Genomic DNA, 25,578 nt, shown 5'->3' on the forward strand with positions numbered 1-25,578 from the left:
CTTCCACCCTCCCTGCCCAACACCATCTTAAACCCTCTTCCACCTTCCCTGCCCATCACCATCCTAAACCCTCTTCCTCCCTCCCTGCCCAACACCATCCTAAACCCTCTTCAACCCTCCCTGCTCACAACTTCCTTAAATCCTTTTCCACCTGCTCTACCCACCACTGTCCTAAACCCTCTTCCAACCCCTGCTGCCTACCACCATCCTAACCCTCTTCCACCTGCCCTGCCCATCACCACAAAGGAAAAATACCATTGTGTATCAATTTTTTCCTTTCACTTCAGTGTATTTAAACTTTAAGAATTTATATTTCCAGAAAGTCAATTATAAGCTAGGACTTCACCACAATTCAATCTCTAATAAACACTTGGCTATAAGGAAGGGAAAGGAAAAAGAAAAAGGAAAAGAAAAAGGAGAGAGGAGAGAGGGGAGGAGAGAGGGGAGGGAAGGGGAGAGGGGAGAGGGAAGGGGAACCCCTACTAGCTCCATAAAATCTATAGCTCACAAGGACATGACATACAGTAGTCAGTGACCTGCTCACCCATTACCAATTTAATATAGTTTGATTTCTGCCTGTCCTCAATAACTAGTCAATACTTAGTACCTACTTAAAGACATTAATGCTCAAAAAAGAGTTTGGAGGTCTACGTATATGTTTCTGCTTATAACACTGCATCTTTGGAAGAAATTATGTTCTTACAGTATTTCCAAATTCAGGAATTCAGAGTCTTGGAATATGTTTCTTCCAAATGTTAAAAGTTTACTAGACAATAGCTACTGCTGTTCCACTATGATATGAGTCACAGAAGGAAGCTGACATTAAGCAAATACACATTTTTGTACATTACAGATGGTGACATGTAAACAGCTAGGCCTTTGGAGCTGGGCAGACCTGGGCTCAAATCCTGGCTGTGCCACTTACTACTTGTGACTAGACAAGTCTATTGGTCTGTTTCCTGTTTTCACAAAAAGGGATTTTAGTGGGTTGACAGCTATTCAAGTGTTAGTCCCTGACTTAAGGTAGGAAGGAATCTTACCAAGCGCCTAGTACAATCGTCCACCCCAAATCTGGAATCCTATTTGGAGCTGCTTCTTGAGTGAACCCTTTAGTAAGGAGGTAATTATTTCACAAGACAGCCTTTCCCATGAATAAACAACTCAATTATTCATTCATTCAACAAACACTTAGCTCCTGCTATGTGTTGGGCTCCTGCTACTAAATGGAAACCTTAATCTACGTAATCTTCGTCTATATGAAACAAGGAAATTATATAAAAAGCAATGGGGAACAAACTTTGTTACAGAACCCAGCAGACACCTCACTGCCTATATCAAATATGGGTGAGATACAAGAAAGGAGGGATCCACGTGGAAATCAAGATGCATATCCCTCCCCAATTTCTCAAAGCACCTAATAATTAACTTCATCCACCTACAGCGACCAAGTAGAGACTTTGGTTGTCACAGCATTTAAACGGAATCTTGGGTTAGGGAGAAGTAGAAGATAAAAAGATAAAGAAAAACCAGGGTTTACAATCAGTGCTGATGGATGGAAACAGATGTTCTGTCACCAGAGGGGCTGTTTTTCCTCCTTGGCCTCACATCTAGAGGCCACAGGAAACTAAAGCAACAGGGAAGGAAAAGCAGGTGCGGTCTTTCTCTAGAGCACAGGAAAAGTCCGTGGATGAGTACAACGGCATTTGACTATAAAAACATGTCTGTTTTGTACACTTATGGACTAAAACTAGTGACTGTTACCTATTACATCATATTTGCAATAGTTCAAAGGAAAAAGTGATACCGCCTTTCTGTGATATTTGGCACTAGTGGAAGAACTATTTCTTGTCCCCATACATAAGAGTATCAACATAATGCACTAAATAAAAGTGGAAGGCCACAAAATAAAGCCACAGTGTGTCATTGAACATGGAAGGCCATAAGACCTTCCACGGGTCTTCCAGGGTCAGCAGAGGGAAGGCATGCCTCAACCCCCACAAGAGGTGACTCAAGAATGTCATTCTCTCCAGGGCTGGGCAACCAAGCCCTTTCTTTGATTCCTAACCAGGGCTGCCTGTCTCCAGCCCGTGGGTTCAACAAATGTGTTTCCACAGGCAAATCTGTCAAACTTGGGGCCTACCACATCACAAACATGTCTCCTTTAACTGTATGATCATGCCACTCTGGCTACAGCTCTCACAGGTCATTCTCAAAAGCTACTGGGATGCCTGTTAAACAGAATGGTGTGGTGGCCCTGGTGATACCTTCTGCTCCCAATGCCCCGAATACTCTTCATGATAACCACGGACATCCCTAAGTGTCCAGCACCTTGCTAGGTACCTTAAGGCCAATCCCTAATCCTCTTAACAATACTACAAGGCCAAGACCAGCATTACCACCTCACCTTACAAATGTAGTAACTGCTCAGGCAGCTAAGATGCTCACCTCCCAGATACCTCAGATACCTGCTGCTAAGAAGCAGAGACAACTAAACACAAAGCCTTCCATAGTAAGAAGCCACCCTGACTTTAGCTGAGCTACTTACAACAAGGGCACCCTAAGATACTGCTAACAGATTGATTTTTTTCATTTTCTTCCTTTCACTGTCACTCTCCAAGCACACAAAATATAGCGTGCCTGCTGTATTCCACAAGCACTTCCTCACAGGCCTTAAGGCTTCTGCTTCCATCTCCAGCATATTCCACAATCTGGTGCCAAAGGACTCCTCCAAAATCACTTTTGCTTACATTAGTAAGAAGCTATTAACAAAATTCTGCCACTCAAAAGAAACCATCCTCTAGCACAGTGCCTTCTATTTTCCATATCAACTCTTTAATGTCATTAGATATGACCTAAGTCATTTTATAATCTGCTTATAGCACTTAGCATGAAAATATACATTTTGATATTTTTAAAGACTCTTGTGCATTTTAAAAATTACAAATGGACATAGCACTGATCGCTTAATCATTCTGGTACTATTGGGTTTATTCAAGTTGCTTGCAATTTATTACTGTGACAAATAATCCTCTGAAAACACCTTTACACAAACATCTTTGAATATATTTCAGGTATTTCTTAGGAGTAGATTTTAAGAATTAGAAGTTCTTTATTAGAATAAAGGGCTTGAACATTTTCAGAATTTTATATATAGCTGCTATATTACTTTTTAGAAACTCTCTAAGGATTTACATTTTCACCATTAGAACTGCAGATATACTCTATAAATCTCTGCTCTCTGGATATATAAAATATTGCTATCAAGTTTTTATAGTAAGTTTAACTATTTTTCGAAGCCATTAGTATTTACCCTTTTTAAAAATTGCTCACATCCTTTCCCATTTATCTATTAATCTTAATGCATTTGTCTTAATGAGCTTTAGATATTAAGAATAATCTTGTATTAAACCTGTTGCAAATAATGTCACAACTTGTAATTGTAACTTATAATTTGATTTATATTGTTTGAAGGCAAAGAAATTAAACTTTTAGTATGTAACCTAAAATATTTTGATCTTTTTCTTCTTTATGATTTCCATGGCCTTTTAAGCTCTAAAAGTAACCCTCCCCACACCTTCTAATGCTCTGCCTTGCCACATGTAGATCCACCAGCAGAGAGTGGAATCTAAGTGGTTAAAGGACTTTAGATACAATTTTTCATCAACCTGGCTGAATACTAAACTATGCTGTCAAACTATGAATCCTAGGAAGGGAGATTTAAAAATAAAAATGAGAATTAAAACAACCAGGACATCAGCAACCATGGGGAAGTCCAACTACACAATCAGTCTGAATAAGTCACAAAATGAATGAACAGCAGCAACAACAAATTCTAGGGGTGCAGAGCTCAGTATCCAGAGTAGGTAAAACAGATCTTCTAAAATGTCTCATTTTCAATTTAAAAAATTATGAGACATGTAAAGAAACAAACTTTGACCCCACACACAAACATACATACATAAATAGGTAATCAATGGAAACTGTGTTGAGGGACTTAGTTATTGGACAAAGGCTTCAAAGCAGCCTTTGTTACAAATATGTTCAAAGAACTAAAGGAAACTATGCTTAAAGAATTAAAGGAAAGTATGAAGACAATGACTCAAATACTGTCTACATTTGACTTGAAAAATAATCAAATAGAAATTCTGAATTTTAAAGTATAATAATTGAAATGAAAAATTCACTAGAAGGGCTCAACAGAAGATTTGAGCTGATAAAAGAAAGAATCAGCAAACATGAAGAGAGATCAATAGAGATTATTGTTAGGGACAGAAAGAAAAAACGAAGAAAATGAACACAGCCTTAAGAGGCCTATGGGAAACCATCACGCTTACCAACATATACACAGCCAGAAGGCAAGAAGAGAAACAGATAATGAATGTTCCAAGATGACTAAGAATTACTTTTTACTTCCCAGTGTTTTTTGGTTTGTTTTAACCATTATATAATAGCAGAAAGATACATAACTATACTCACTCAAACCTGCCTCCTCATTGTTTCTTAATTTCAAAATCTTTGTACCTATTCAATACTGATCTCAAGTTGAGACTTATGTTATTCATGTAACTTTTCCTAACACCATCAGTCCACATTGATCTTACCTCTTAGAAAGTTTTCTTATCTTAGTAAGGTTAAAAACACCTATGCCTTGGCCGGGCGCGGTGGCTCACGCCTGAAATCCTAGCACTCTGGGAGTCCGAGGTGGCGGATTGCTCGAGGTCAGGAGTTCAAAACCAGCCTGAGCAAGAGCGAGACCCCGTCTCTACTATAAATAGAAAGAAATTAATTGGCCAACTAATATATATAGAAAAAATTAGCCGGGCATGGTGGTGCATGCCCGTAGTCCCAGCTACTCGGGAGGCTGAGGCAGAAGGATTGCTTGAGCTCAGGAGTTTGAGGTTGCTGTGAGCTAGGCTGACACCATGACACTCACTCTAGCCTGGGCAACAAGCAAGACTCTGTCTCAAAAAAAAAAAAAAAAAAACACCTATGCCTCATAGCTTTCTGTGAAAACAAAACTACAAAAGGGAATACAAAATGCATAACACATTATCTACTATATTTTGTTATGTGGGGTACTCTATTCTATATTTTTATTTTTCTGTACAATGTATGAATACAAACTGAAATTGATCCCTGGTTTAGTCACTAAGCAGTGTGTGATCTTGAACAAATCATCTAACCTCTAGGGCTGTTTTCTCTACTGTAAAATGAGACTGCTATGCCAAAAGATGATTCTCTATGATTTCTATGAATATAATTCTATAACACAACTACAACTTTGCCATGTACTGTTTACTAATACAGCTTTATATAAATAACAATTTAGATGAGATTCTGAGGTCAAGGTGTTTTCCCAACATTCTGCATAGAAGGTGGACACAAAGAAAAAAATCTATATGATAGATAGGCTACTTTCCCTGTATAAGGACAGTGAGAGAAAGAAAACTAAAAAAAGTGCTGACTATGCTTCAAACTGAAGAGCAGTACAGAACATTTAATGCAAAGAAAAACAAACCATCAAGATTTCTAGAAAAGCATGGTTGCCTAGTTTTACACAGTATCTAATGGAAGAAAGATTAATAGAAGCCAGTAACTCATTTCTTCTAACACAATTATTTGGACATGAACTACAACAGAAGTAAAGTAACTCTGTCTTTGCTACATCACTGTGGATTATGACGGCTTTATTCACACATGAAGCCTTCCCAGAAAAGCAATATCTCACATAAAATGAAAGGGGAAAAGGCAGCTCCAGGAGTTAAAACTTCAGTTTTCCTACCATGAGACCCATAAAAGACTTTTGTTTTTGTTTGTAGCCATGTACACAAAACCACATGTATCACATTACCTTCTAAAAAGCAAAGAAGTTACCAGACCATGTCCAAGGAGCAAACATTCCCAGGAGGAAAAGGAATGAGGCAGTGCAGAGAGCTAAGAGCACAATAAAAGGCCACCAGCACACAGAACTTTAGGTCAGCAGACATTTGGCAAGGAGTGTGATGCTCTGAGAGCTGACAGAGTAGAGGTGGAAGTCAGAGTCCAAATGGTCAGATGAAGACAAGTTAAAAAAAAAAAGCAGAAAAAGGGTTGGGTAGAGGCTAAGACTAAACTAAGGATTTCTAAGGAAGAGAAGAATCTGGAGGTGACCAAACACAAAGAAAAAAAGTCAAAGAATGTTAGCAAGGTCAATTAAGCAGCTAATTAGGTTAATTAGTTAATTGAGGTCAATTAAGAACAAAGTAACCTTTTAATGAGGTTAAGAAATGAAATTATGAAAAAGAGAAGGCAATAAAAACAGGCAGGAGGTGAGAGAAAACAACTGCATCCACCCACAAGAATGTAAGCTCGACAAAGGAAGAAACTTCTGCCATTTTTGTTCATTGTATATCCCTGGTGCCATTAATAGTGCTTGGCACAGAGTAGGCACCTGATGAATATGTGTTAAATGAGGAAGTTTTCCCCAAGGCCAATTTGTTCTGTAATAAGATACTGAAGCAAATGGAAGGTAGATGCTTAAGAGAAAGCTGAATGTGTAAGACCCACAGCACAAGGCTGTGGTAAATAGGTCCATGTGGTAGAGCTGACTCATATTTGTCACAGTTTAAAGATCATTTCTTAACACAGGTACAGAAAATGAAATATGATGAAAGTGCTGTTGCAAAGAAATATTAATCAACTGCTATTTCACATAAAAAATTCAAAGGTCTCATGTGTTTGTATTTGTATCTCTTGACAATGAAAATAAAGATTGGGAGTGGGGAAATAACAAAATAAATGCATATTTAAAACAGAATTCAAAATATGTACATGTTTAAAGAATTTATTCTGCCATTACCATACCAACTAGATATATACCAGCAATTTAAAATTGTACCTAAATAAAGAATGTTATTTTCCATTTCTATAGCATATGCAATTGTTTAGGAACAAAGATTTAGGTTATACAGACTAATACCACAGATTTTTAAGCTTACAAACTGATTGTATTAAGTTTCAAAATGTAGCAAATTTCAGAAACACCTGTCTTTAACATGTATAAAGACATTCTAGACATGCTCCTCTAATTCCATGCCATTTGATATATAATACATCAATCCTGGGAAAGTCTACATTAAGATATAAAATAAACTGGAAACTGGATTGGTCTAAAGTACTTACGGTCTACTCCAAATACTAATATAATGGCACTCAACACACATAAAAATTTTAAAGCACATTATACATCTTTCCAAATCTCATTTTTGAAACTTGTCATGGTATTAGGAGATAATGACAGCACTATGTTATGTGACAAGACCAAGGTACATTCCCATATATACAATATTAAAACAAAAACATAAAATTGCTAAAGTACATAGAGATTAGAAGGAAATATACCAAAGCATTAATGGTGGTCATATCTTTGTGGTAGATAGTGGATGATTTTTATTTCCTTCTTCGTATTTTAGGTAATTAACCTATATTCTACATTAAATTTTAGAGACATTAAAAAAACTAATTATATATAAAAATGTTTCACAGTTACTCACCACATTATAATAGCTTTTGTTAATGGCAGTCGTATCAAATCCTTTGGGAGGACTCTTCAACGCCCCTGATTTGGGAGACACAGGCTTTTCTGAAATAAAAATGTAATGGACTTTTACTGATCAACACCAGGATGACAAAACACACCGGCCCTTCATGCAGCCCAAGGCTACTCATCAGGCAGCTGCAACTCAATGTGCAAACCAAAAAGGAAAGTGAGGTCTCTCTCAGGCTCGGCTCACCAAAGCCCCACAGTCACCGCACACCCATCGCCCACCCTGTTCTCCCAGGTGCGAGTGGAAACATCCGAGCAATTCTGCTCCGCAAATGTCAGCTAAAACCAGAACAGTTTAAGTTCCACATACACTTAATAGTGTGTGAATATAAAACATTACACAGAAGGAGAAAACGCTGGCAGATATGTAACAGTATTAAAACATCAAGATCACAGTTCTAGACTAAATTTTAGGGATTTGTATCACTGAGAATGCAAAGAGCTCTAAACAAGCAGCATCTGGCTCAAAGCTTGAAATAACCATCATATACAAGAGATGGGAAGAAAAAGAAAAATCACTTCAAGCAGGGGCACAAACAAGAAAAAACCACAGGGCCTTAAGAACCTCCACATCAGGCACAACAATTAAAGCTGTCATGATTGCAGCAAGGACTCAAATGTTTTACAATTGCACTGCTTTTATTCACCATATTTACTCAGCATAATAGATACTGAAGAAGCACTTGCTAAACACAAACATGGCATTGTGTTTCTGTGTCTATCATTGGTTCTACAAATAAACGGTGTATGTGCGTGTGTCTATCATCAGTTCTACAGATGAATGGTGTGTGTGGAGGTGTATGTGTGTGTCTATCATAGGTTCTATGGATGGGCGTGTGTGTCTATCATAGGTTCTACAGATGGTGTGTGTTGTGTGTCTATCACAGGTTCTATGGATGGTGTGTGTGTCTATCATAGGTTCTACAGATGGTGTGTGTTGTGTGTCTATCACAGGTTCTATGAATGGGAGGTGGTGTGTGTCTATCATAGGTTCTACAGATGGTATGTGTTGTGTGTCCATCATAGGTTCTATGGATGGGAGGTGGTGTGTGTCTGTCTATCACAAGTTCTATGGATGGGGTGTATGTGTGTGTCTATCGTAGGTTCTATGGATGGTGGAGGCGTGTCTATCTTAGGTTCTATAGATGGGCTGTGTGTATTTCTCTGTCATAGGTGGTATGGATGGGCTGTGTGTGTCTACCGTTGGTTCTATGGGATATATGTGTAGTTGTCTACCATTGGTTCTATGACATGGGTAGATGGGTATGTATCTATCACTGACTCTCCAGGGCTATATATAGACACGTGGTGTCAAATCGAGGCTTGTGGGGGACAAAGGGAAGAAAGAGGCTTCTTCTACATTGTTTCCCAGGAAACTCTGATGAGCTTTTCCTAGGGGACTTGGTTCACACCAATTCCCCTCAAACCTCACCTCCTCTCCAAGAACCATGCTGTGTGAGTGAATCATTGTTACTGGGCAGAGCACATCCCTCCCTCCGGTGTGTGAGCTGACAGGACCTGAGTGCCAACTGTTCACAATCTCTCTCCTTGGCCCTCCTCTCTTTCTCTCCCCATGCTGCCTCCACCATCCACAATCTCACAGTCCCAGGGATTCAGGCAGTACTTCAAAAAAAGTACCTCCACCCCAAACACTCCCAAGCTTCAGGCTCCCAACACCAACTGTCTATTCAATATCCCCAATATGTTTTCAGCAACAGAAGCCCAAAATGTCCAAAACAAAACTCATAATCTTTAACCTTAGATTCCCTTCTCCTATGGAACTATATACATACATTTTCCTTTAATGCCTCACTATGACATTTTTCCAAATGCTTGAAAATAAAGAACAAAACAGGTGTCATTGCTAGTTGAAGGAATTCCCTCTGCCCTTGAGATGAAAAACAGAACTTCATGGGAAACAAATTGTTTCTAAACTATAAGATATACAAGGTGGAAAATCAATCTATCACAATTCCCTTCTCAATCTCTTATCTGTAGCTAAGAACCTCCAAGACAGTGTAAGTAGATGCAATATATAAAGAAACTCAGGGGGGAGGATCAAGATGGTGGACAAGAAACACCGCCAGACAGAGTGTCTCTGCAGAAAAGACAGATTCTAGCAGAAATCAGAAAAAAGAAGCAAGAAGACGAGCACACAGCGGACGAGAGCCAGAAGGAGGGGTACCTGAGAACCCGGGAGACTCCACAGGAGGAGGCTGCGGAGGAGAACTGGAAGCTGAGACCAGCGGGAAGGGTAGGTGGATTTTCCGTTTCCCCTCCCCTGCATTTGGGACTGCTGGTGGGCTCCCCAGCAGGTGGAGAGACCTGCAGACACCAGCCCAGAGATGGCTGCCGCCAGCTAGCGGTGAGCCTGTAGCGAATGCGGCACCAGGCTCCCAACTCCCTCCAGCCACCTCCGTGTGCACAGACCCGAGCCACGCGGCAGGCGCCATATTGCCTTCTTCTCCCCTCCCCCGGCCCTACCCGTGGCTCCCCAAAGAGACAATACAGCCACCAGCCGGAGGCACCTCCAGGGAACTGGACCTTCCCTTTTGGGACCCTACAGATGACTCAGGGGAACTCAGACTGTGAGTTCCCTACCCACCAGCCCTCCCAGGTGCTGCTGGCACGGTGTTCCCAGGAGAACGGTGCCGACCCAGAGGTTGAGAGACCAGACCCAGCTTGGGCTCCCTGTGGGTGAATTGGGACCAGAACTCCTCTCCCTGGTGGGGATACAGTTTGAACTCTGGGACCCAGAGGTCGGACCTAGAGACCAGATCCCGTGCACCGAGGTCTAGCATTGTCCGGGGCACAGAAGGGACATACGTGAACAGCCTACTGAGGTGTGTGTGCCTCCAGGGGCAGATCGGCGTCCTAGAGGGCAACCCTCCTCCCAAAAGGAAGCTGTACATGCAGGCCAGGTGGCGTTTCTGCACAGGCAACCTTCCCGCCGGCATCACAGTCCAGGGAGGCTTGGTGGCGTGTGGTCTGGCCTGCTGGAAGAGGCCCAGGAGCAGCTGTGGAGTTGGGGAGGGTGGAAAGAAGCCAGGCCCGCTCCAGATTACAGGTCTCAGACAGCCCGACCCCCACACGCAGACTTTCTGGCTGAGCAGGGCCATTCCAGCCCCTCCCTGACAGCTTTTCCTGGAAACAGAGAACAGAACTTTGACCCCTGCTAACGGCATTGGTGGTGCCTGAGGGCAGGCTTACCCAACCCAGGTCCGCCCAGAACAAGAGCTGGTAACAAGACACAAAAACAACAGCATAGCCTGTTCCTCCAAGCAAGCGCCACCAACTGACAGGGACGGCATCCTGCATAACCTTTTCACGGCACCCACTGACTGATTATACAGGGAGTGGTCAAATCTCACCCACATATACCACCTAACGGCTCAGAAAGTAACCAAGGCGTGTGAATACCCAAACAAAAACCTAAAGGAAAGAAACAACAACTGATCAACATGGGAAGAAATCAGCGAAAGAACTCAGGAAATATGAAGAACCAAACGGAAAACATACCCTCAAAGAGGAGCACCAGCACCCTAGAAACGGACACCAAACAAAATAAGGCAACCAAAGTGACAGAAGAGGAATTTCGTATGTGGATCATAAGAACACTCACCGAGCTGCAACAACAACTCAATAACCAACACAAAGAAACCACAAAAAGCCTCCAGGACCTAGAACAAAAGTTCACTAAAGAAATAGACACAATGAAGAAAAGTTTAACCGAACTCCTGGAAATGAAGAATCAATTCAGGGAACTACAAAATACAGTGGAAAGTCTCAAGAACAGGGTAGATCAAACAGAAGAAAGAATCTCAGAGATTGAAGATAACACCCTCCAACTAAATAAAACCGTCACAGAGATAGAACAGAGAAACAAGAGAAAAGAGCAAAGCCTACAAGAGATGTGGAATTATGTGAAGAAACCTAATGTGAGGGTCATAGGGTTACCAGAAGGGGAAGAAGACAACACTCAAGGGTTGGACAAGCTATTTGAAGATATAATAGAGGAAAATTTCCCAGGCCTTGCTCAAAATCTCAATATACAAGTTCAAGAAGCTCAGAGGACCCCTGGGAGATTCAATGCAAACAGGAAGACATCACGACATGCAGTCATCAGACTAACCAAAATATCAACTAAAGAGGCCCTTCTAAGAGCCCTTTCTAAGACGAAAGAAGCAAGTGACATACAAGGGAAAGCCAATTCGAATAACACCAGACTTCTCTAAAGAGACTTTACAAGCAAGAAGAGACTGGGGCCCCATTCTCACTCTTCTGAAACAAAACAATGCCCACCCTAGAATCTTATTCCCTGCAAAACTAAGCTTCGTATATGAAGGAGAAATAAAGACATTCTCAGACAAGCAATGTCGCAGAGAATTCACCAGGACAACACCAGTCCTACAAGAAGTACTCAAAACAGTGTTACGCACAGAACACCATAATAAAAACTTACGAATATAAAAACAACCAAAACCCAAAGATTAAAGGCCGGATAATACAATGGCTCAAGAGAGAAATCAAAGCAACAACATCCAACCCAAAAGAATGAACAGTAATCTATCTTACCTATCAGTTCTCTTAATAAATGTGAATGGCTTAAACTCTCCACTCAAGAGACATAGGCTGGCTGAATGGATAAGAAAATACAGGCCAAGTCTATGCTGTCTTCAGGAAACACATCTAACCTGCAAGGATGCATATAGACTAAAAGTAAAAGGGTGGAGATCAGTATTCCAGGCAAGTGGAAGCCAAAAGAAGGCTGGCGTGGCAGTTCTAATTGCAGATGATTTAGTTTTTAAACCAACGAAAGTAGTGAAAGACAAAGAGGGTCATTATATAATGGTGAAGGGAACACTTCAACAAGAAGAGATAACAATTTTAAATATATATGCACCCAACTTAGGTGCACTCAGTTTCACAAAGCAACCTTACTGGATCTAAGCAAATGGATTAATAGCACCTCCATAATCACCAGAGATTTCAACACCCCACTGACAACACCAGACAGATCCTCCAAGAAGAAAATTAATAAAGAAATAATGGACTTAAACAAAACCCTGGAACAACTGGGTCTGACTGACATCTACAGGACATTCTACCCCAAATCCACTGAATATACATTCTTCTCATCAGCTCACAGGACATTCTCTAAGATTGACCATATCCTAGGACACAAAGTAAATCTCAAGAAATTTAATAAAATAGAAATCATACCATGTACCTTCTCAGATCACAGTGGAATAAAACTAGAAATCAACCCTAACAGATACTCACATTTCTACAGAAAAATGTGGAAATTAAACAACCTCCTACTAAATGATTACTTCATAAATGAAGAAATCAAGATGGAAATAAAAAAATTCTATGAACAAAACGGCAATGGAGAGACAAGTTATCAAATCCTCTGGGACACAGCTAAAGCAGTTCTGAGAGGAAAGTTTATCTCCATAAATGCCTATAACCAAAAGACAAAACGATCACAAATAGACAATCTAACGAAACGACTCAAAGAGCTGGAAAAAGAAGAAGAGGCCAACCCCAAATCAGAACTGAACAAAATTGAAAACAGGGAAGCTATTCAGGAGATTAATAAAACAAAAAGTTGGTTCTTTGAAAAAAATAAACAAAATTGACACACCATTGGCTAAGCTAACAAAAAGCAGAAAAGAGAAATCTCTAATAAGCTCCATCAGGAACAAAAAAGGAGATATCACAACTGATCCCAAAGAGATACAAGATATAATTTATGAATACTACAAAAATCTTTATGCACACAAACTGGAAAATCTGGAAGAAATGGACAAATTTCTAGAAACACACAGCCTCCCTAGGCTCAACCAGGAAGAAATAGATTCCCTGAACAGACCAATCTCAACAGCTGAAATAGAAACAGCAATTAAAAATCTCCCTAAAAAGAAAAGTCCCGGTCCAGATGGTTTCACACCCGAATTTTACCACACTTACAAAGAAGAACTAGTACCTATCTTGCAGAAACGATTCCACAACATTGAGAAGAACGGAAACCTTCCCGACACCTTTTATGAAGCAAATATTACTCTGATACCAAAACCAGGAAAGGATGCAACAAAAAAAGAAAACTACAGACCAATATCCCTAATGAATATAGATGCAAAAATTGTCAACAAAATCTTAGCTAACCGAATACAGACGCTTATCAAAAAAATAATCCATCACGACCAAGTGGGCTTCATCCCAGGGATGCAGGGATGGTTCAACATACGTAAATCTATAAATGCAATTCACCACATAAACAGAAGCAAAAACAAAAACCACATGATTCTTTCAATAGATGCAGAAAAAGCTTTTGACAAAATTCAACACCCTTTCATGATACGAACACTTAAGAAAATAGGCATAGAAGGGACATAACTAAAAATGATACAAGCCATATATGACAGACCCATGGCCAACATCATACTGAATGGGGGAAAATTGAAATCATTCCCACTTAGAACTGGAACCAGACAAGGCTGCTCACTATCTCCACTTCTGTTCAACATAGTGCTGGAAGTCTTGGCTACAGCAATCAGACAGGAAAATGGAATTAAAGGTATCCAAATAGGGGCAGAAGAGATCAAACTTTCACTGTTTCCTGATGATATGATATCATATCTAGAAAACCCCAAAGATTCAACCAAGAAACTCCTGGAACTGATCAATGAATTCAGTAAAGTCTCAGGATACAAAATCAATACATAGAAATCAGAGGCATTCGTATATGCCAACAACAATCTACTTGAGAACCAAATCAAAGACTCAATTCCCTTCACAATAGCAACAGAGAAATTAAAGTACCTAGGAATATACTTAACCAAGGAGGTAAAAGACCTCTACAGGGAGAACTATGAAACACTGAAGAAGGAAATAGCAGAGGATGTAAACAGATGGAAATCCATACCATGCTCGTGGATAGGCAGACTCAACATCATCAAAATATCTATACTACCCAAACTGATCTACAGATTCAATGCAATACCTATTAAAATCCCATCAGCATTCTTCACAGATATAGAAAAAATAATTTTACGCTTTGTATGGAACCAAAGAAGACCCCGAATATCAAGAGCAATTCTAAGCAACAAAAACAAAATGGGAGGCATTAATATGCCAGATATCAAACTATACTACAAAGCTGTAGTAATTAAATCAATATGGTATTGGCACAAAAATAAGAATATCGACCAGTGGAACAGATCTGAGAATCCTGATATAAAACCATCCTCATATAGCCATCTAATCTTTGACAAAGCAGACAAAAACATACGCTGGGGAAAAGAATCCCTTTTCAATAAATGGTGCTGGGAAAACTGGATAGCCACCTGTAGACGGCTAAAACAGGACCCACACCTTTCACCTCTCACAAAAATCAACTCATGCTGGATAACAGACTTAAACCTAAGGTATGAAACTATTAGAACTCTAGAGGAAAAAGTTGGAAACACTCTCCTAGACATTGGCCTAGGCAGAGTTTATGAAGAAGTCCCCAAAGGCAATCACAGCAGCAACAAAAATAAATAAATGGGACATGATCAAATTGAAAAGCTTCTGCACAGCAAAAGAAATAGTCATGAAAGTAAACAGACTACCTACAGAATGGGAGAAAATTTTTGCATCCTATGCATCTGATAAGGGACTGATAACTAGAATATACTTAGAACTCACGAAAATCAGGAAGAAAAAATCAAATAACCCCATTAAAAAGTGGGCAAAGGACTTGAACAGAAATTTTTCTAAAGAAGACAGAAGAATGGCCAACAAACATGAAAAAATGCTCAACATCTCTAATCATCAGGGAAATGCAAATCAAAACCACAATGAGATATCACTTAACTCCAGTGAGAACGGCCTTTATCAAAAAGTCTCCAAACAATAAATGCTGGCATGGATGTGGAGAGAGAGGAACACTCCTACACTGCTGGTGGGACTGCAAACTAGTTCAACCTCTGTGGAAAGCAATATGGAGATACCTTAAAGCGATACAAGTGAATCTACCATTTGATCCAGCAATCCCATTGCTGGGCATCTACCCAAAAGATCCAATGACACTCTACAAAAAAGACACCTGCACTCGAATGTTTATAGTAGCACAATTCATAATCGCAAGGCTGTGGAAACAGCCCAAGTGCCCATCAATCCAAGAATGGATTAATAAAATGTGGTATATGTATACCATGGAGTACTATTCAGCTCTAAGAAACAATGGTGATACAGCACATCTTATATTTTCCTGGTTAGAGCTGGAACCCATACTATTAAGTGAAGTTTCCCAAGAATGGAAAAACAAGCACCACATATACTCACCAGCAAATTGGTATTAACTGAACAGCACCTAAGTGGACACATAGGTACTACAGTAATAGGGTATTAGGCAGGTGGGAGGGGGGAGAGGGGCGGGTATATACATATATAATGAGTGAGATGTGCACTGGGGGATGGTCATGCTGGAGACTCAGACTTGTGAGGGGAGGGGGGGGGGAAATGAGCATTTATTGAAACCTTAATAACCTAATATGCCGAAATAAAAAAAAAAACTCATACCCCAAGAGTAGAAATAATAAGATAATCAAAGATGAGAGAATCAGTTCTATGCTTAAAATGACAGGAAAGATAAGAAATTAAGACCACAATGAATTATAAAGGCACTATGAAAATTAAAAACATCTGAAAAAGAATGAAGCAAAATTTTCAGGAATAAATAATATGGCAACTAAAATGAAAATCTCCACAGGCAGGTTAATGTCAAAAGAGGAAATTCATAAACTAAAAGGCAGATTTGAGAAATGGACTCAAAATTAATGTAGCAGGGTAAAACAAAGAAACAAAAAAAATACGAAAAATAGCAAAAGCCACCGAAGGCAAAGTAAGATGTATAATAGGATTTTCAGGAGAAAATAAAGGGAATGAGCAAAAGCCAACACTTTTTCTGGACAAGAAAGATACTTTCCAGAACTAAATAAATCTTGACTCCTTAGACTAAAGCAGGTGCCAGTTTAGAAATTTATGTATTATATAATGCCCTTTCCTGCCTGCCCAAGGCGAAGGATGACAAACACTGGCAATTTCAAGGGATCCAACTACCATAAGGCTTTTTTTCTGCCTTTTTTAGGGTACTAGGAGTTTTTGTCACTCTTTATTTCCCTCTTCTACTTGACTGAAAGTCACCTGGCCGTGGCTACCCCTCCATCTGCCATGTGTACAAATGATCCAACAACGCCTGGGTTCATCAACACTGCCTGCTTCATTCAGACCAGTCCTGGCCCCGAAAACAACACTCATCCAAACTCCCTCCAGCAGTGTGCTCACCAGCTCGCCCCCAGGTCTCCTGAATCTTGTGCCCCTTCCTGTCAGGGTCCAACAGCCTTATCGCATGTCTTCATAGCGATGATTTGCTAAGACTGTATTAAACACTTGATCTTTGTCTGAAAATGTTATATTTGTGCCATCACTGTTTTTCCCCTAAACTTTATCATAAAAATTTATAAATATATATAAAAATAGAGAGAATAAATACATATACACTCATACTGAGCTTCAACAGTCATCAACCTGTGGCTAGTCTTATTATATTCCTTCCAATGCTCTTCTAGCAGCATTACCGTAATTCCCAGAACCATGTCACTTTACCCATCAATACTTCAGTGTCCATCTTGCCACAGGAACCTTTCTTGTTTTGAAATCAAAACCTGAACATTAGGCCATTATCACACCTGACAACATTAATAATAATGCCTTAATGTTATCTACTGTCTAGTCTATATGCAAATCTCCGTGTCTGCCACAACAATGCCTTTTTGTAGTTGGCTTATTTGAATCAGGAACCAAAGTCTACACAGTGCATCTGGTTATTGTGCTTCTAAGTCTCTTTTATGCTATAAAAGTGTGCCCTCCCACCCCTGCCCTTTTCTGGATGCAACAGAGAGCACGGAGGATGACCACCTTCCTCTTACTTCATGTGCTACCCAGGCCACCTCAGAGAAGCTTCACAGTTTATGGGTAGAAACCTGGATGGCTTTCCGACTGCTGAATTTCTTAGTTCCCACAACAGTGGTCACTCAAGTAAATATTTATTGATTAAATGTTGGTTGTGGTTTTAGGACCAAATGCAATTGTTAACAACTTTGACAATCAATATGAAAAATGTAGCTGACCAAAGACAGAATATGGAAGGGCAGAGAAGAGCCTCAAGGTAAGTCTTCACGTTACAAAACAGGGCACCAGGAGATAACCCACCAAATGTTACTGAAATACAAAATGAAACTGAAGTATATTATTTGGCATTGCCAATAAAGGGAACCAACAGAAGAACAAAATAATAATATAAACAGCTTGAAAGAAAGAGGGAAGGAGAAGATAGGGAGTCAAAAGGTATCATCTAATGCAGGAATCCCCAACCTATGGTGAGTTGTATAATTATTTCATTATATATTACAACATAATAATAATAATAGGAATAAAGTACACAATAAATGTAATGTGCTTGAATCATCCAGAAATGATTCCCACTCTTCCCAGTCCATGGAAAAATTGTCTTCCATGAAAACAGTCCCTGGTGTTAAAAAGGTCGGGGACCACTGATCTAAAGGGTATACAGGCATATCTCAGAGACACTGCAGGTTTGGTTCCAGACAGCCACAAAAAAGAGAGCTGCACATTCTTTTTGGTTTCCCACTACATATAAAAGTTATATTTACATTATACTGTAGTCTACTAAGTGTGCAATAGCATTATGTCTAAAAAAATGTACACACCTTAATTACACATCTTAAAATACTTTATTTCTAAAAAAAAAAGCTAACGATCATCTAAGTCTTCAGCGAGTCACAATCTTTTTGGAGGTGGAAGGTCTTGCCTTACTGTTGATGGCTACAGACTGATCAGGGTGGTCGCTGCAGATGGCTACTTCTTACGAGGTTGGTGCAAAAGAAATTTTGGCTTTACCATTGCTGAGATTTGCCATTTGATATTAGAATACATTCTTAAATAAATGTGGTTATGTTATACATCATTTTAATGTACATTTCTCACTTTACGTTTTTCTGCTAGTGACTTATTACTTGCTGTTTATTTTATGTTTACTTTAGCCTATGGAAATGATGTTAGATAAAAAGCAAATTCCAGCGATTTTCTTATTTGAGTTCAAAATGGGTCATAAAGCAGGGGAGACAACTCACAACATCGACAACACATCTGGCCTAGGAACTGCTAACAAACATACAGTGCAGTGGTAGTTCAAGAAGTTTTGCAAAGGAGATGAGAGCCTTGAAGATGAGGAGTGCAGTGGGCAGCCATCAGAAGTTGACAACCACCAATTGAGAGCAATCACCAAAGCTGATCCTCTTACAACTACATGAAAAGTTGCCAAAGAACTCAACATTGACCATTCTACAGTCATTAAGCTTTTGAAGCAAATTGGAAAAGTGAAAAAGCTCAATAAGTGGGTGCCTCGTGAGCTGACTGAGAATTAAAAAATCATTGTTTTGAAGTGTCATCTTCTCTTATCGTACACACCAATAAACCATCTCTTGATTGGATTTTGATGTGCAATGAAAAGTGGATTTTATATGACAACTGGTGATGACCAGCTCAGTGGTTGGACTGAGAAGAAGCTCCAAAGCACTTCCCAAGGCCAAACCTGCACCAAAAAGTCATTGCTCACTATTTGGTGGTCTGCTGCCAGTCTGATCCACTACAGCTTTCTGAATCCTGAAGGAACATTACATCTAAAAACTATGCTCAGCAAATCCATGAGATGCGCTGAAAACTACAATGCCTGGCATTGTAGCTGGCACTGGTCAACAGAAAGGGTCCAATTCTGGCCAGGCGCACGCCTGTAATCCTAGCACTCTGGGAGGCCAAGGCAGACGGATTGCTCGAGGTCAGGAGTTCGAAACCAGCCTGAGCAAGAGTGAGATCCCGTCTCTACTATAAATAGAAAGAAATTAATTGGTCAACTAATATATATAGAAAAAATTAGCCGGGCATGGTGGCACAACCTGTAGTCCCAGCCACTTGGGAGGCTGAGGCAGGAGGATTGCTCGAGCCCAGGAGTTTGAGGTTGCTGTGAGCTAGGCTGACACCATGGCACTCACTCTAGCCTGGGCAACAAAGAGAGGCTCTGTCTCAAAAAAAAAAAAAAAGGGTCCAATTCTTCTCCATGACAATGTCTGATCATAGGTTGTGCAATCAACACTCAAAAGTTGAATGAATTGAGCTATGAAATTTTGCCTCATCTGCCATATTCGCCTGACCTCTCGCCAACCCACTACCACTTCTTTAAACATCTTAACAACTTTTTGCTGGGAAAACGCTTTCATAACCAGCAGGATGCAGAAAATGCTTTCCAAGGGTTCGTTGAATCCCAAAGCTCAGATTTTTACGCTACAGGAATAAACAAACTTATTTCTCGTTGACAAAAATGTGTTGATTGTAATGGTTCCTATTTTGATTAATAAAGATGTGTTTAAGCCTAGTTATAATGATTTAAAATTCATGGTCTGAAACCACAATTATTTTTGCACCAATCTAATGAAATAACACAACAATGAAGTCTGCCACATTAGATGACTTTTCCTGAAAGATTTCTCTGTAGCATGCCACGCTGTTGGATAGCATTTTACCCACAGTAGAACGTCTTTCAAAATTGAAGTCAATCCTCTCAAATCCTGCTGCAGCTTTACCAACTAAGTTTATGAATATTCTAAGTCCTTTGTTGTAATTTCAACCATGATCACAGAATCTTCCACCAGAAGCAGATTCCATCTCAAGAAACTACTTTCTTTGTTCATCATAAGAAGCAACACCTCATCCACAGAAGTTTTATCATGAGATTGCAGCAATTCAGTCAATCTTTAGGTTCCACTTCTAATTCTCTTGGCACTTAACACTCCTACCACGTCTACAGTTATTTCCTCCACTGAAGTGGGTTTTTTATTTGTTTGTGTTTTTAGAGACAGGGTCTCACTATCAGCTGGAGTACAGTGGCATCATCATAGCTCACTGCAACCTCAAACTACTAGGCTCCAGCAGTCTTCCAACCTCAGCCTCCCGAGTAGCTGGGAGTACAGGTGTGCATCACCACACCAAGCTAATTCTTTAATTTTTTGTGAGACAGGGTTTCTTGCCACACTGCCCAGGCTAGTCTTGAACTCCTGGCCTCAAGCAATCCTCCCAGCTCAGCTTCCCAAAGTGCTAGGATTACAGGCATGAGCACCTGACCTCCATCAAAGTCTTAAATCCCTGAAAGTCACCCATGAGGGCTGGAATCAACTTCTTCCAAACTCCCGTTCATGTTTATATTCTGACCACCTACCATAAATCATGAATGTTTTTAATGGCATCTAGAGTGCAATCCTTTACAGAATATTTACAATTGCCTTTGCCCACGTGCATGGCAGCTATAGCCTTACGAAATATATTACTTAAATAAGACCTAAAAGTTCAAATTACTACTTGATCCACGGGCTACAAATGATGTTGTGTTGGCAGGCATGAAAACAGTATTAACCTCCTTGTACATCTCCATCAGAGTTCTTGGGTGACCAGGTACACTGTCAATAAGCAATAATATTTTGAAAGGAATCTTTTTTTTTCCTGAGCAGTAGGTCTCAACAGCGGCCTTAAAATATTCAATAAACCATGCTGAAAACAGATGTGTTGTCATCCAGACTTTGTTGTTCCATTTATACAACAAAAGAAGGATACATTTAGTATAATTTTTAAAGGCCCCAGGATTTTCAGAATGGTCAATGCACACTGCTTCATTTAAATTCACCAGTTGTATTAGCCCCTACCAAGAGAGTCAGCCTGTCCTTTGAAGCTTCGAAAAGCCAGGCATTGACTTCTCCTCTCTAGTTATCAAAGTCCTAGGTGGCAACTTCTTCCAACAGAAGGCTGCTTTGTCTATATTGAAAATCTGTTGCTTAGTGTAGCCGCCTTCATCAATGATCTTTCAGATCACTTGCTTCAGATTCTACATCACCACTTGTTGCTTCAACCTGCACTTTTATGTTATGGAGACAGCTTCTTTTCTTATTAAACCTCAGGAACCAACCCTGGCTAGCTTCTAAGTTTTTCTTCTGTATACCTTCCTCACCAAACTCATTTATTTCTAGTTTTTGATTTAAAGTGAGAGATATGCAAATCATCCTTTCACTTGAACACACAGAGGCCATTGCAGGGTTATTAATTGGCCTAATTTCAATATCGTTGTGGCTCAGGGAATAGAGAGATCCAAAGAGACGGAGGGAGACAAGGAACAGTTAGTGGAGCAGTCAGAACACACACAACATTTATCAATTAAGTTCACCATCTTATATGGACACAGTCTGTGGTGCCCCAAAACAACTAGAATAACAACATCAAAGATCTCTGGATCACAGGTCACTATAACAGATATGATAATAAAAAAGTTGGAAATATTGTGAGAATTACCAAACTGTGACACAGACATGAAGTGAGCATGTGTTGGAAAACCAGCACTGGTAGACTTGCTCAATGCAGGGTTGAGACAAACCTTCAATTTATAAAAAACACAATGGAATGAAGCTAATATAATGAGATATGCTGATAAATCAAAGCAGAGAAGTCTCTGCACTGCAAGAGCTGTGAGGCAGCTATCTAGGAGGGGAGCAGCCAGCAAAGGCTCACCCTGGAGCTGGAGAGTGCTCTGCTCTTCAAACACAAGAAGTCCTGCCTGCTTTGTCCCATGTTTCCACTACCTACTTTAGCATGAATAAAAATAAAACCTTTTTAAAAGAAAATCTCTAATACTGGAAGACTAACCACCTTGACCCCAAACTACTATAAGCCAGCTGATCTAAGGGATGTGTCACTGGGAGATGGCCAGTCACAGAACCACCTCCCACATGCCACACTGATGTTTGGGTGAGTATACACTGTACATGCTAATCAGGAAGAATATTCACTTCCACATTCTAGACAAAGTTTAAAGCCACCTAATCCCATAGTTCACTACACCTGTGTCAGAGGCTCATATCTTCCAATTCATGTTCTTCTCTCTAAAAAATTTATATCTGGAAGAAATGGTGTTAAGATGTCCATCCTCTAATGCAGCCTTATCCTGGGTGCTTTTGGAAACTTAGCACCCCAAATGAATGCACACACGCATGCACAGATGTGTACCTGCCCACACCCAATCCACACGGAAGAGTACAAGCTACAGCACAGGCTTATTTCCAGTGATACAAAGGAAAACAAGGTTCTATGTAACCTTTGCCCCTTTCCCTGCAGAGATCATATTTATATGAAACACTACTCTTTCACAGCTAAATTAATAGCAGCCTTCAAAATTCAGCTGCATGTTGTTGATTTTTGATGTCAAAATTAAACAAGAAAATATTAAAAACTGACAAACTTAGGAAGTAGTAGTGTGAATCATTAAAGATCTGTGTGCCAGTAAATGATAAACTCATTTAAGTTCTCACATCACCGTCAGAGGTTATAAGTCATCATCTGAAGCTAACCAGCTCCTAAAATAGCATTTAAAAATAATGTCTTTACTGTGCAACAGATAATGAGCTATTCAGAAATGGGAGAATTAAAGTCAGCACATTAGGAATAATCATCTAAAAGAAACCTGGAGAGCATATATGCATACACAGAAAACCAGACTTATAAGCACACAGAATGCAGCTTCCGCCCTTGTCGCCCAGGTTAGCCCTTGGTGGTGTCTACTCGCTGTATACCTGTGCTCCCCATGCTGCACACGTACAACTGAATGCCTTCACCTTCTTCTACCACAGCAGCCACAAGCACCACGCACTCCCAGAACCTTGCTGCTTCTCTCCCTCTTGCCTTCTCCTTGGAATCTAGGAAATTCTGGTTGTGGGGAGGGTGTGTGTGTAAAACACATATTTATCTGTGTGTATAAAATGCAGTATATATAATGCAGCAACCCATTAAGATTGTATATACTCAAAAATAACAACGCTTTTGATGTAAACATTAGCTAAATCCTTATACAGAATCTTGGAAGGTACCTGCCTTCAAAGAGGGACCATTTCAAACCAGAAACCATATGCAGGTAAAAAGTACAAATATTCGATGGTGAAGCCTGACAACAGCACTTCCCTCTGCGACTGCAAGAGGGCATGCAACCAGTGGCTGTTTATATTCCCCAGGGAAGTAGAAGGGATTCACTGCACGACCTTGAGAATTTATCTGGAGAAAGGCAGCCTAAAAAAATATCATCATTTACAGGTATTACCTTAGTTTCTGTTTATTCAGTAAGAATCAAAACATAATACAGAAGAAAATGTTCAATTTAAAGGAAGCAAATGTTTTTATTTCACAAAGAAATGATCCTAACATGACTACCAGTTAGAGAAGTCTGTAAAGTTTGGAACCTGGCAAAATTTTGATTTCAGAAAATTAAGCACTTATTATACTATCATTTATAAGCCTTATTTAAATATACTCTTCAGAAAGGAAAACCTATTCCAAAATCAGAAAGTCATGCAAGCTACTGGAAAAAATGAATTACAGCAGGCCACCCTCATCTACACAAGATATGTCCCAAGAACTCCAGTGGATGTCAAAAACTCAGTACTATGTGTTTTCCTATCCATATACACCTATGATAAAGTTTAGTTTACAAATTAGGTATAGTAATAGATGAATAACAATAGAATAATTATAACAAAACACTATAATAAAAGTCATGTGAATGTGGTCTCTCTCTTAAAATATGTTATACTGTTTTTAACTGTTTTAGGTGTGAGGTTGGCTATAGGTAACTGAGCAGAAAGGGAAGCTGTGGAGAAAGGGGGGCTCCAGTACTGGGCTATAATGGTGAACCTAGAGTTTTATTATTAACTACGACATGACACTGTAAAAAATGTGGTTTCACACCTGTCTCAAATGCCCACATTTAAAAATTAGACCTACATAACTTTCCATACAATGTATTCACATAATTAGTGAACACCAGGGATGGGAAGTTATTCCCTAATGAGGTTATTCCCTTGGTTCAACTGTCAGATGAAGAATATTTAGCATAAGAAATCACCAATATGAGCAAATGTGGCATTTTTTGTATTTTAAATAAATCCCTTGGTTCAACTGTCAGATGAAGAATATTTAGCATAAGAAATCACCAATATGAGCAAATGTGGCATTTTTTGTATTTTAAATAATGAACAGGAAAAAAAGAAAAAATATTCCAAACAAAGCTTCTTAGGTCTCAGTTTGGTACCAAAACTCTAGATTTAGTGTGGCCCCTACAAGGAGCTCTCTTCTCTGATAACAATGCATCCATCACATGCACACATGTAAGTTGGTCATACACACACATACTAAGAAACACAGACATTACAAAAATGGGAATTCTAGGTAGAACAAAGTGAGGGTCCACATTTCTAAACATGTAACGCTGGTCCTTCTGAGCCTCCTCTGCCACTGCTGGCTCTCAGGCCCATACTCCAAGCCACGCCTTCCTATGGACTTAAAAAAGGCAATAGCTGCTGTAAGATGAACTACTACCAAAAGACGATATTGAAGACACTCAAAAATACATGAAACTCACTCCCAGAAGTCACCTGAAGAGGATTTTGATATCCACAAACCCTATCTTTTCAGTATAATTTCCTTATGCTGGGTTAACTCTGAAAAATCCACAAAGAGAAATACCTGAAAAGTAAAAATTCATTCATCTGCACTTTTTTTTTTTTTTTTTTTTTTTTCTACAAGCTATTGTTTTGTATATCTGCACTTTTAATATGGCAATTCAAAATTGGACCAAAATTCACATTTAAACGGGTATTCACATAAGAAATAAAGCAAGCCACTTGACTGCTAGGAAAGACTGGTCTTAAGAAAGGTGCCCACCTGGGCCAGGCTCCAGGCCTAATGATCTGTTCCACTCACCCCTCCCCTGGCAAAGGTGAGCAATGATGTCATCCTTCCTCTGCCCTGGCTCAAGGGTCCTCCTGGAAGGTCCACTGGAG

General features: G+C 39.7%; 1 protein-coding gene across 4 annotated transcripts in view; it reads right to left on the minus strand.

Moving 5' to 3' along the window:
- ARHGEF7 (Rho guanine nucleotide exchange factor 7) overlaps positions 1–25,578 on the minus strand; it is a 170,891-nt gene that overhangs the window by 59,344 nt on the left and 85,969 nt on the right. For all 4 annotated transcript variants that reach the window (XM_012751915.3, XM_012751920.3, XM_012751917.3 and 1 more), the window contains one exon: positions 7,533–7,621. In XM_012751915.3, the coding sequence (XP_012607369.1) occupies positions 7,533–7,621 (89 nt within the window). The remainder of the gene's footprint in view (positions 1–7,532; positions 7,622–25,578) is intronic.

This window comes from Microcebus murinus, chromosome 13, assembly GCF_040939455.1.
Source record: "Microcebus murinus isolate Inina chromosome 13, M.murinus_Inina_mat1.0, whole genome shotgun sequence".
Lineage (NCBI taxonomy): Eukaryota > Metazoa > Chordata > Mammalia > Primates > Cheirogaleidae > Microcebus > Microcebus murinus.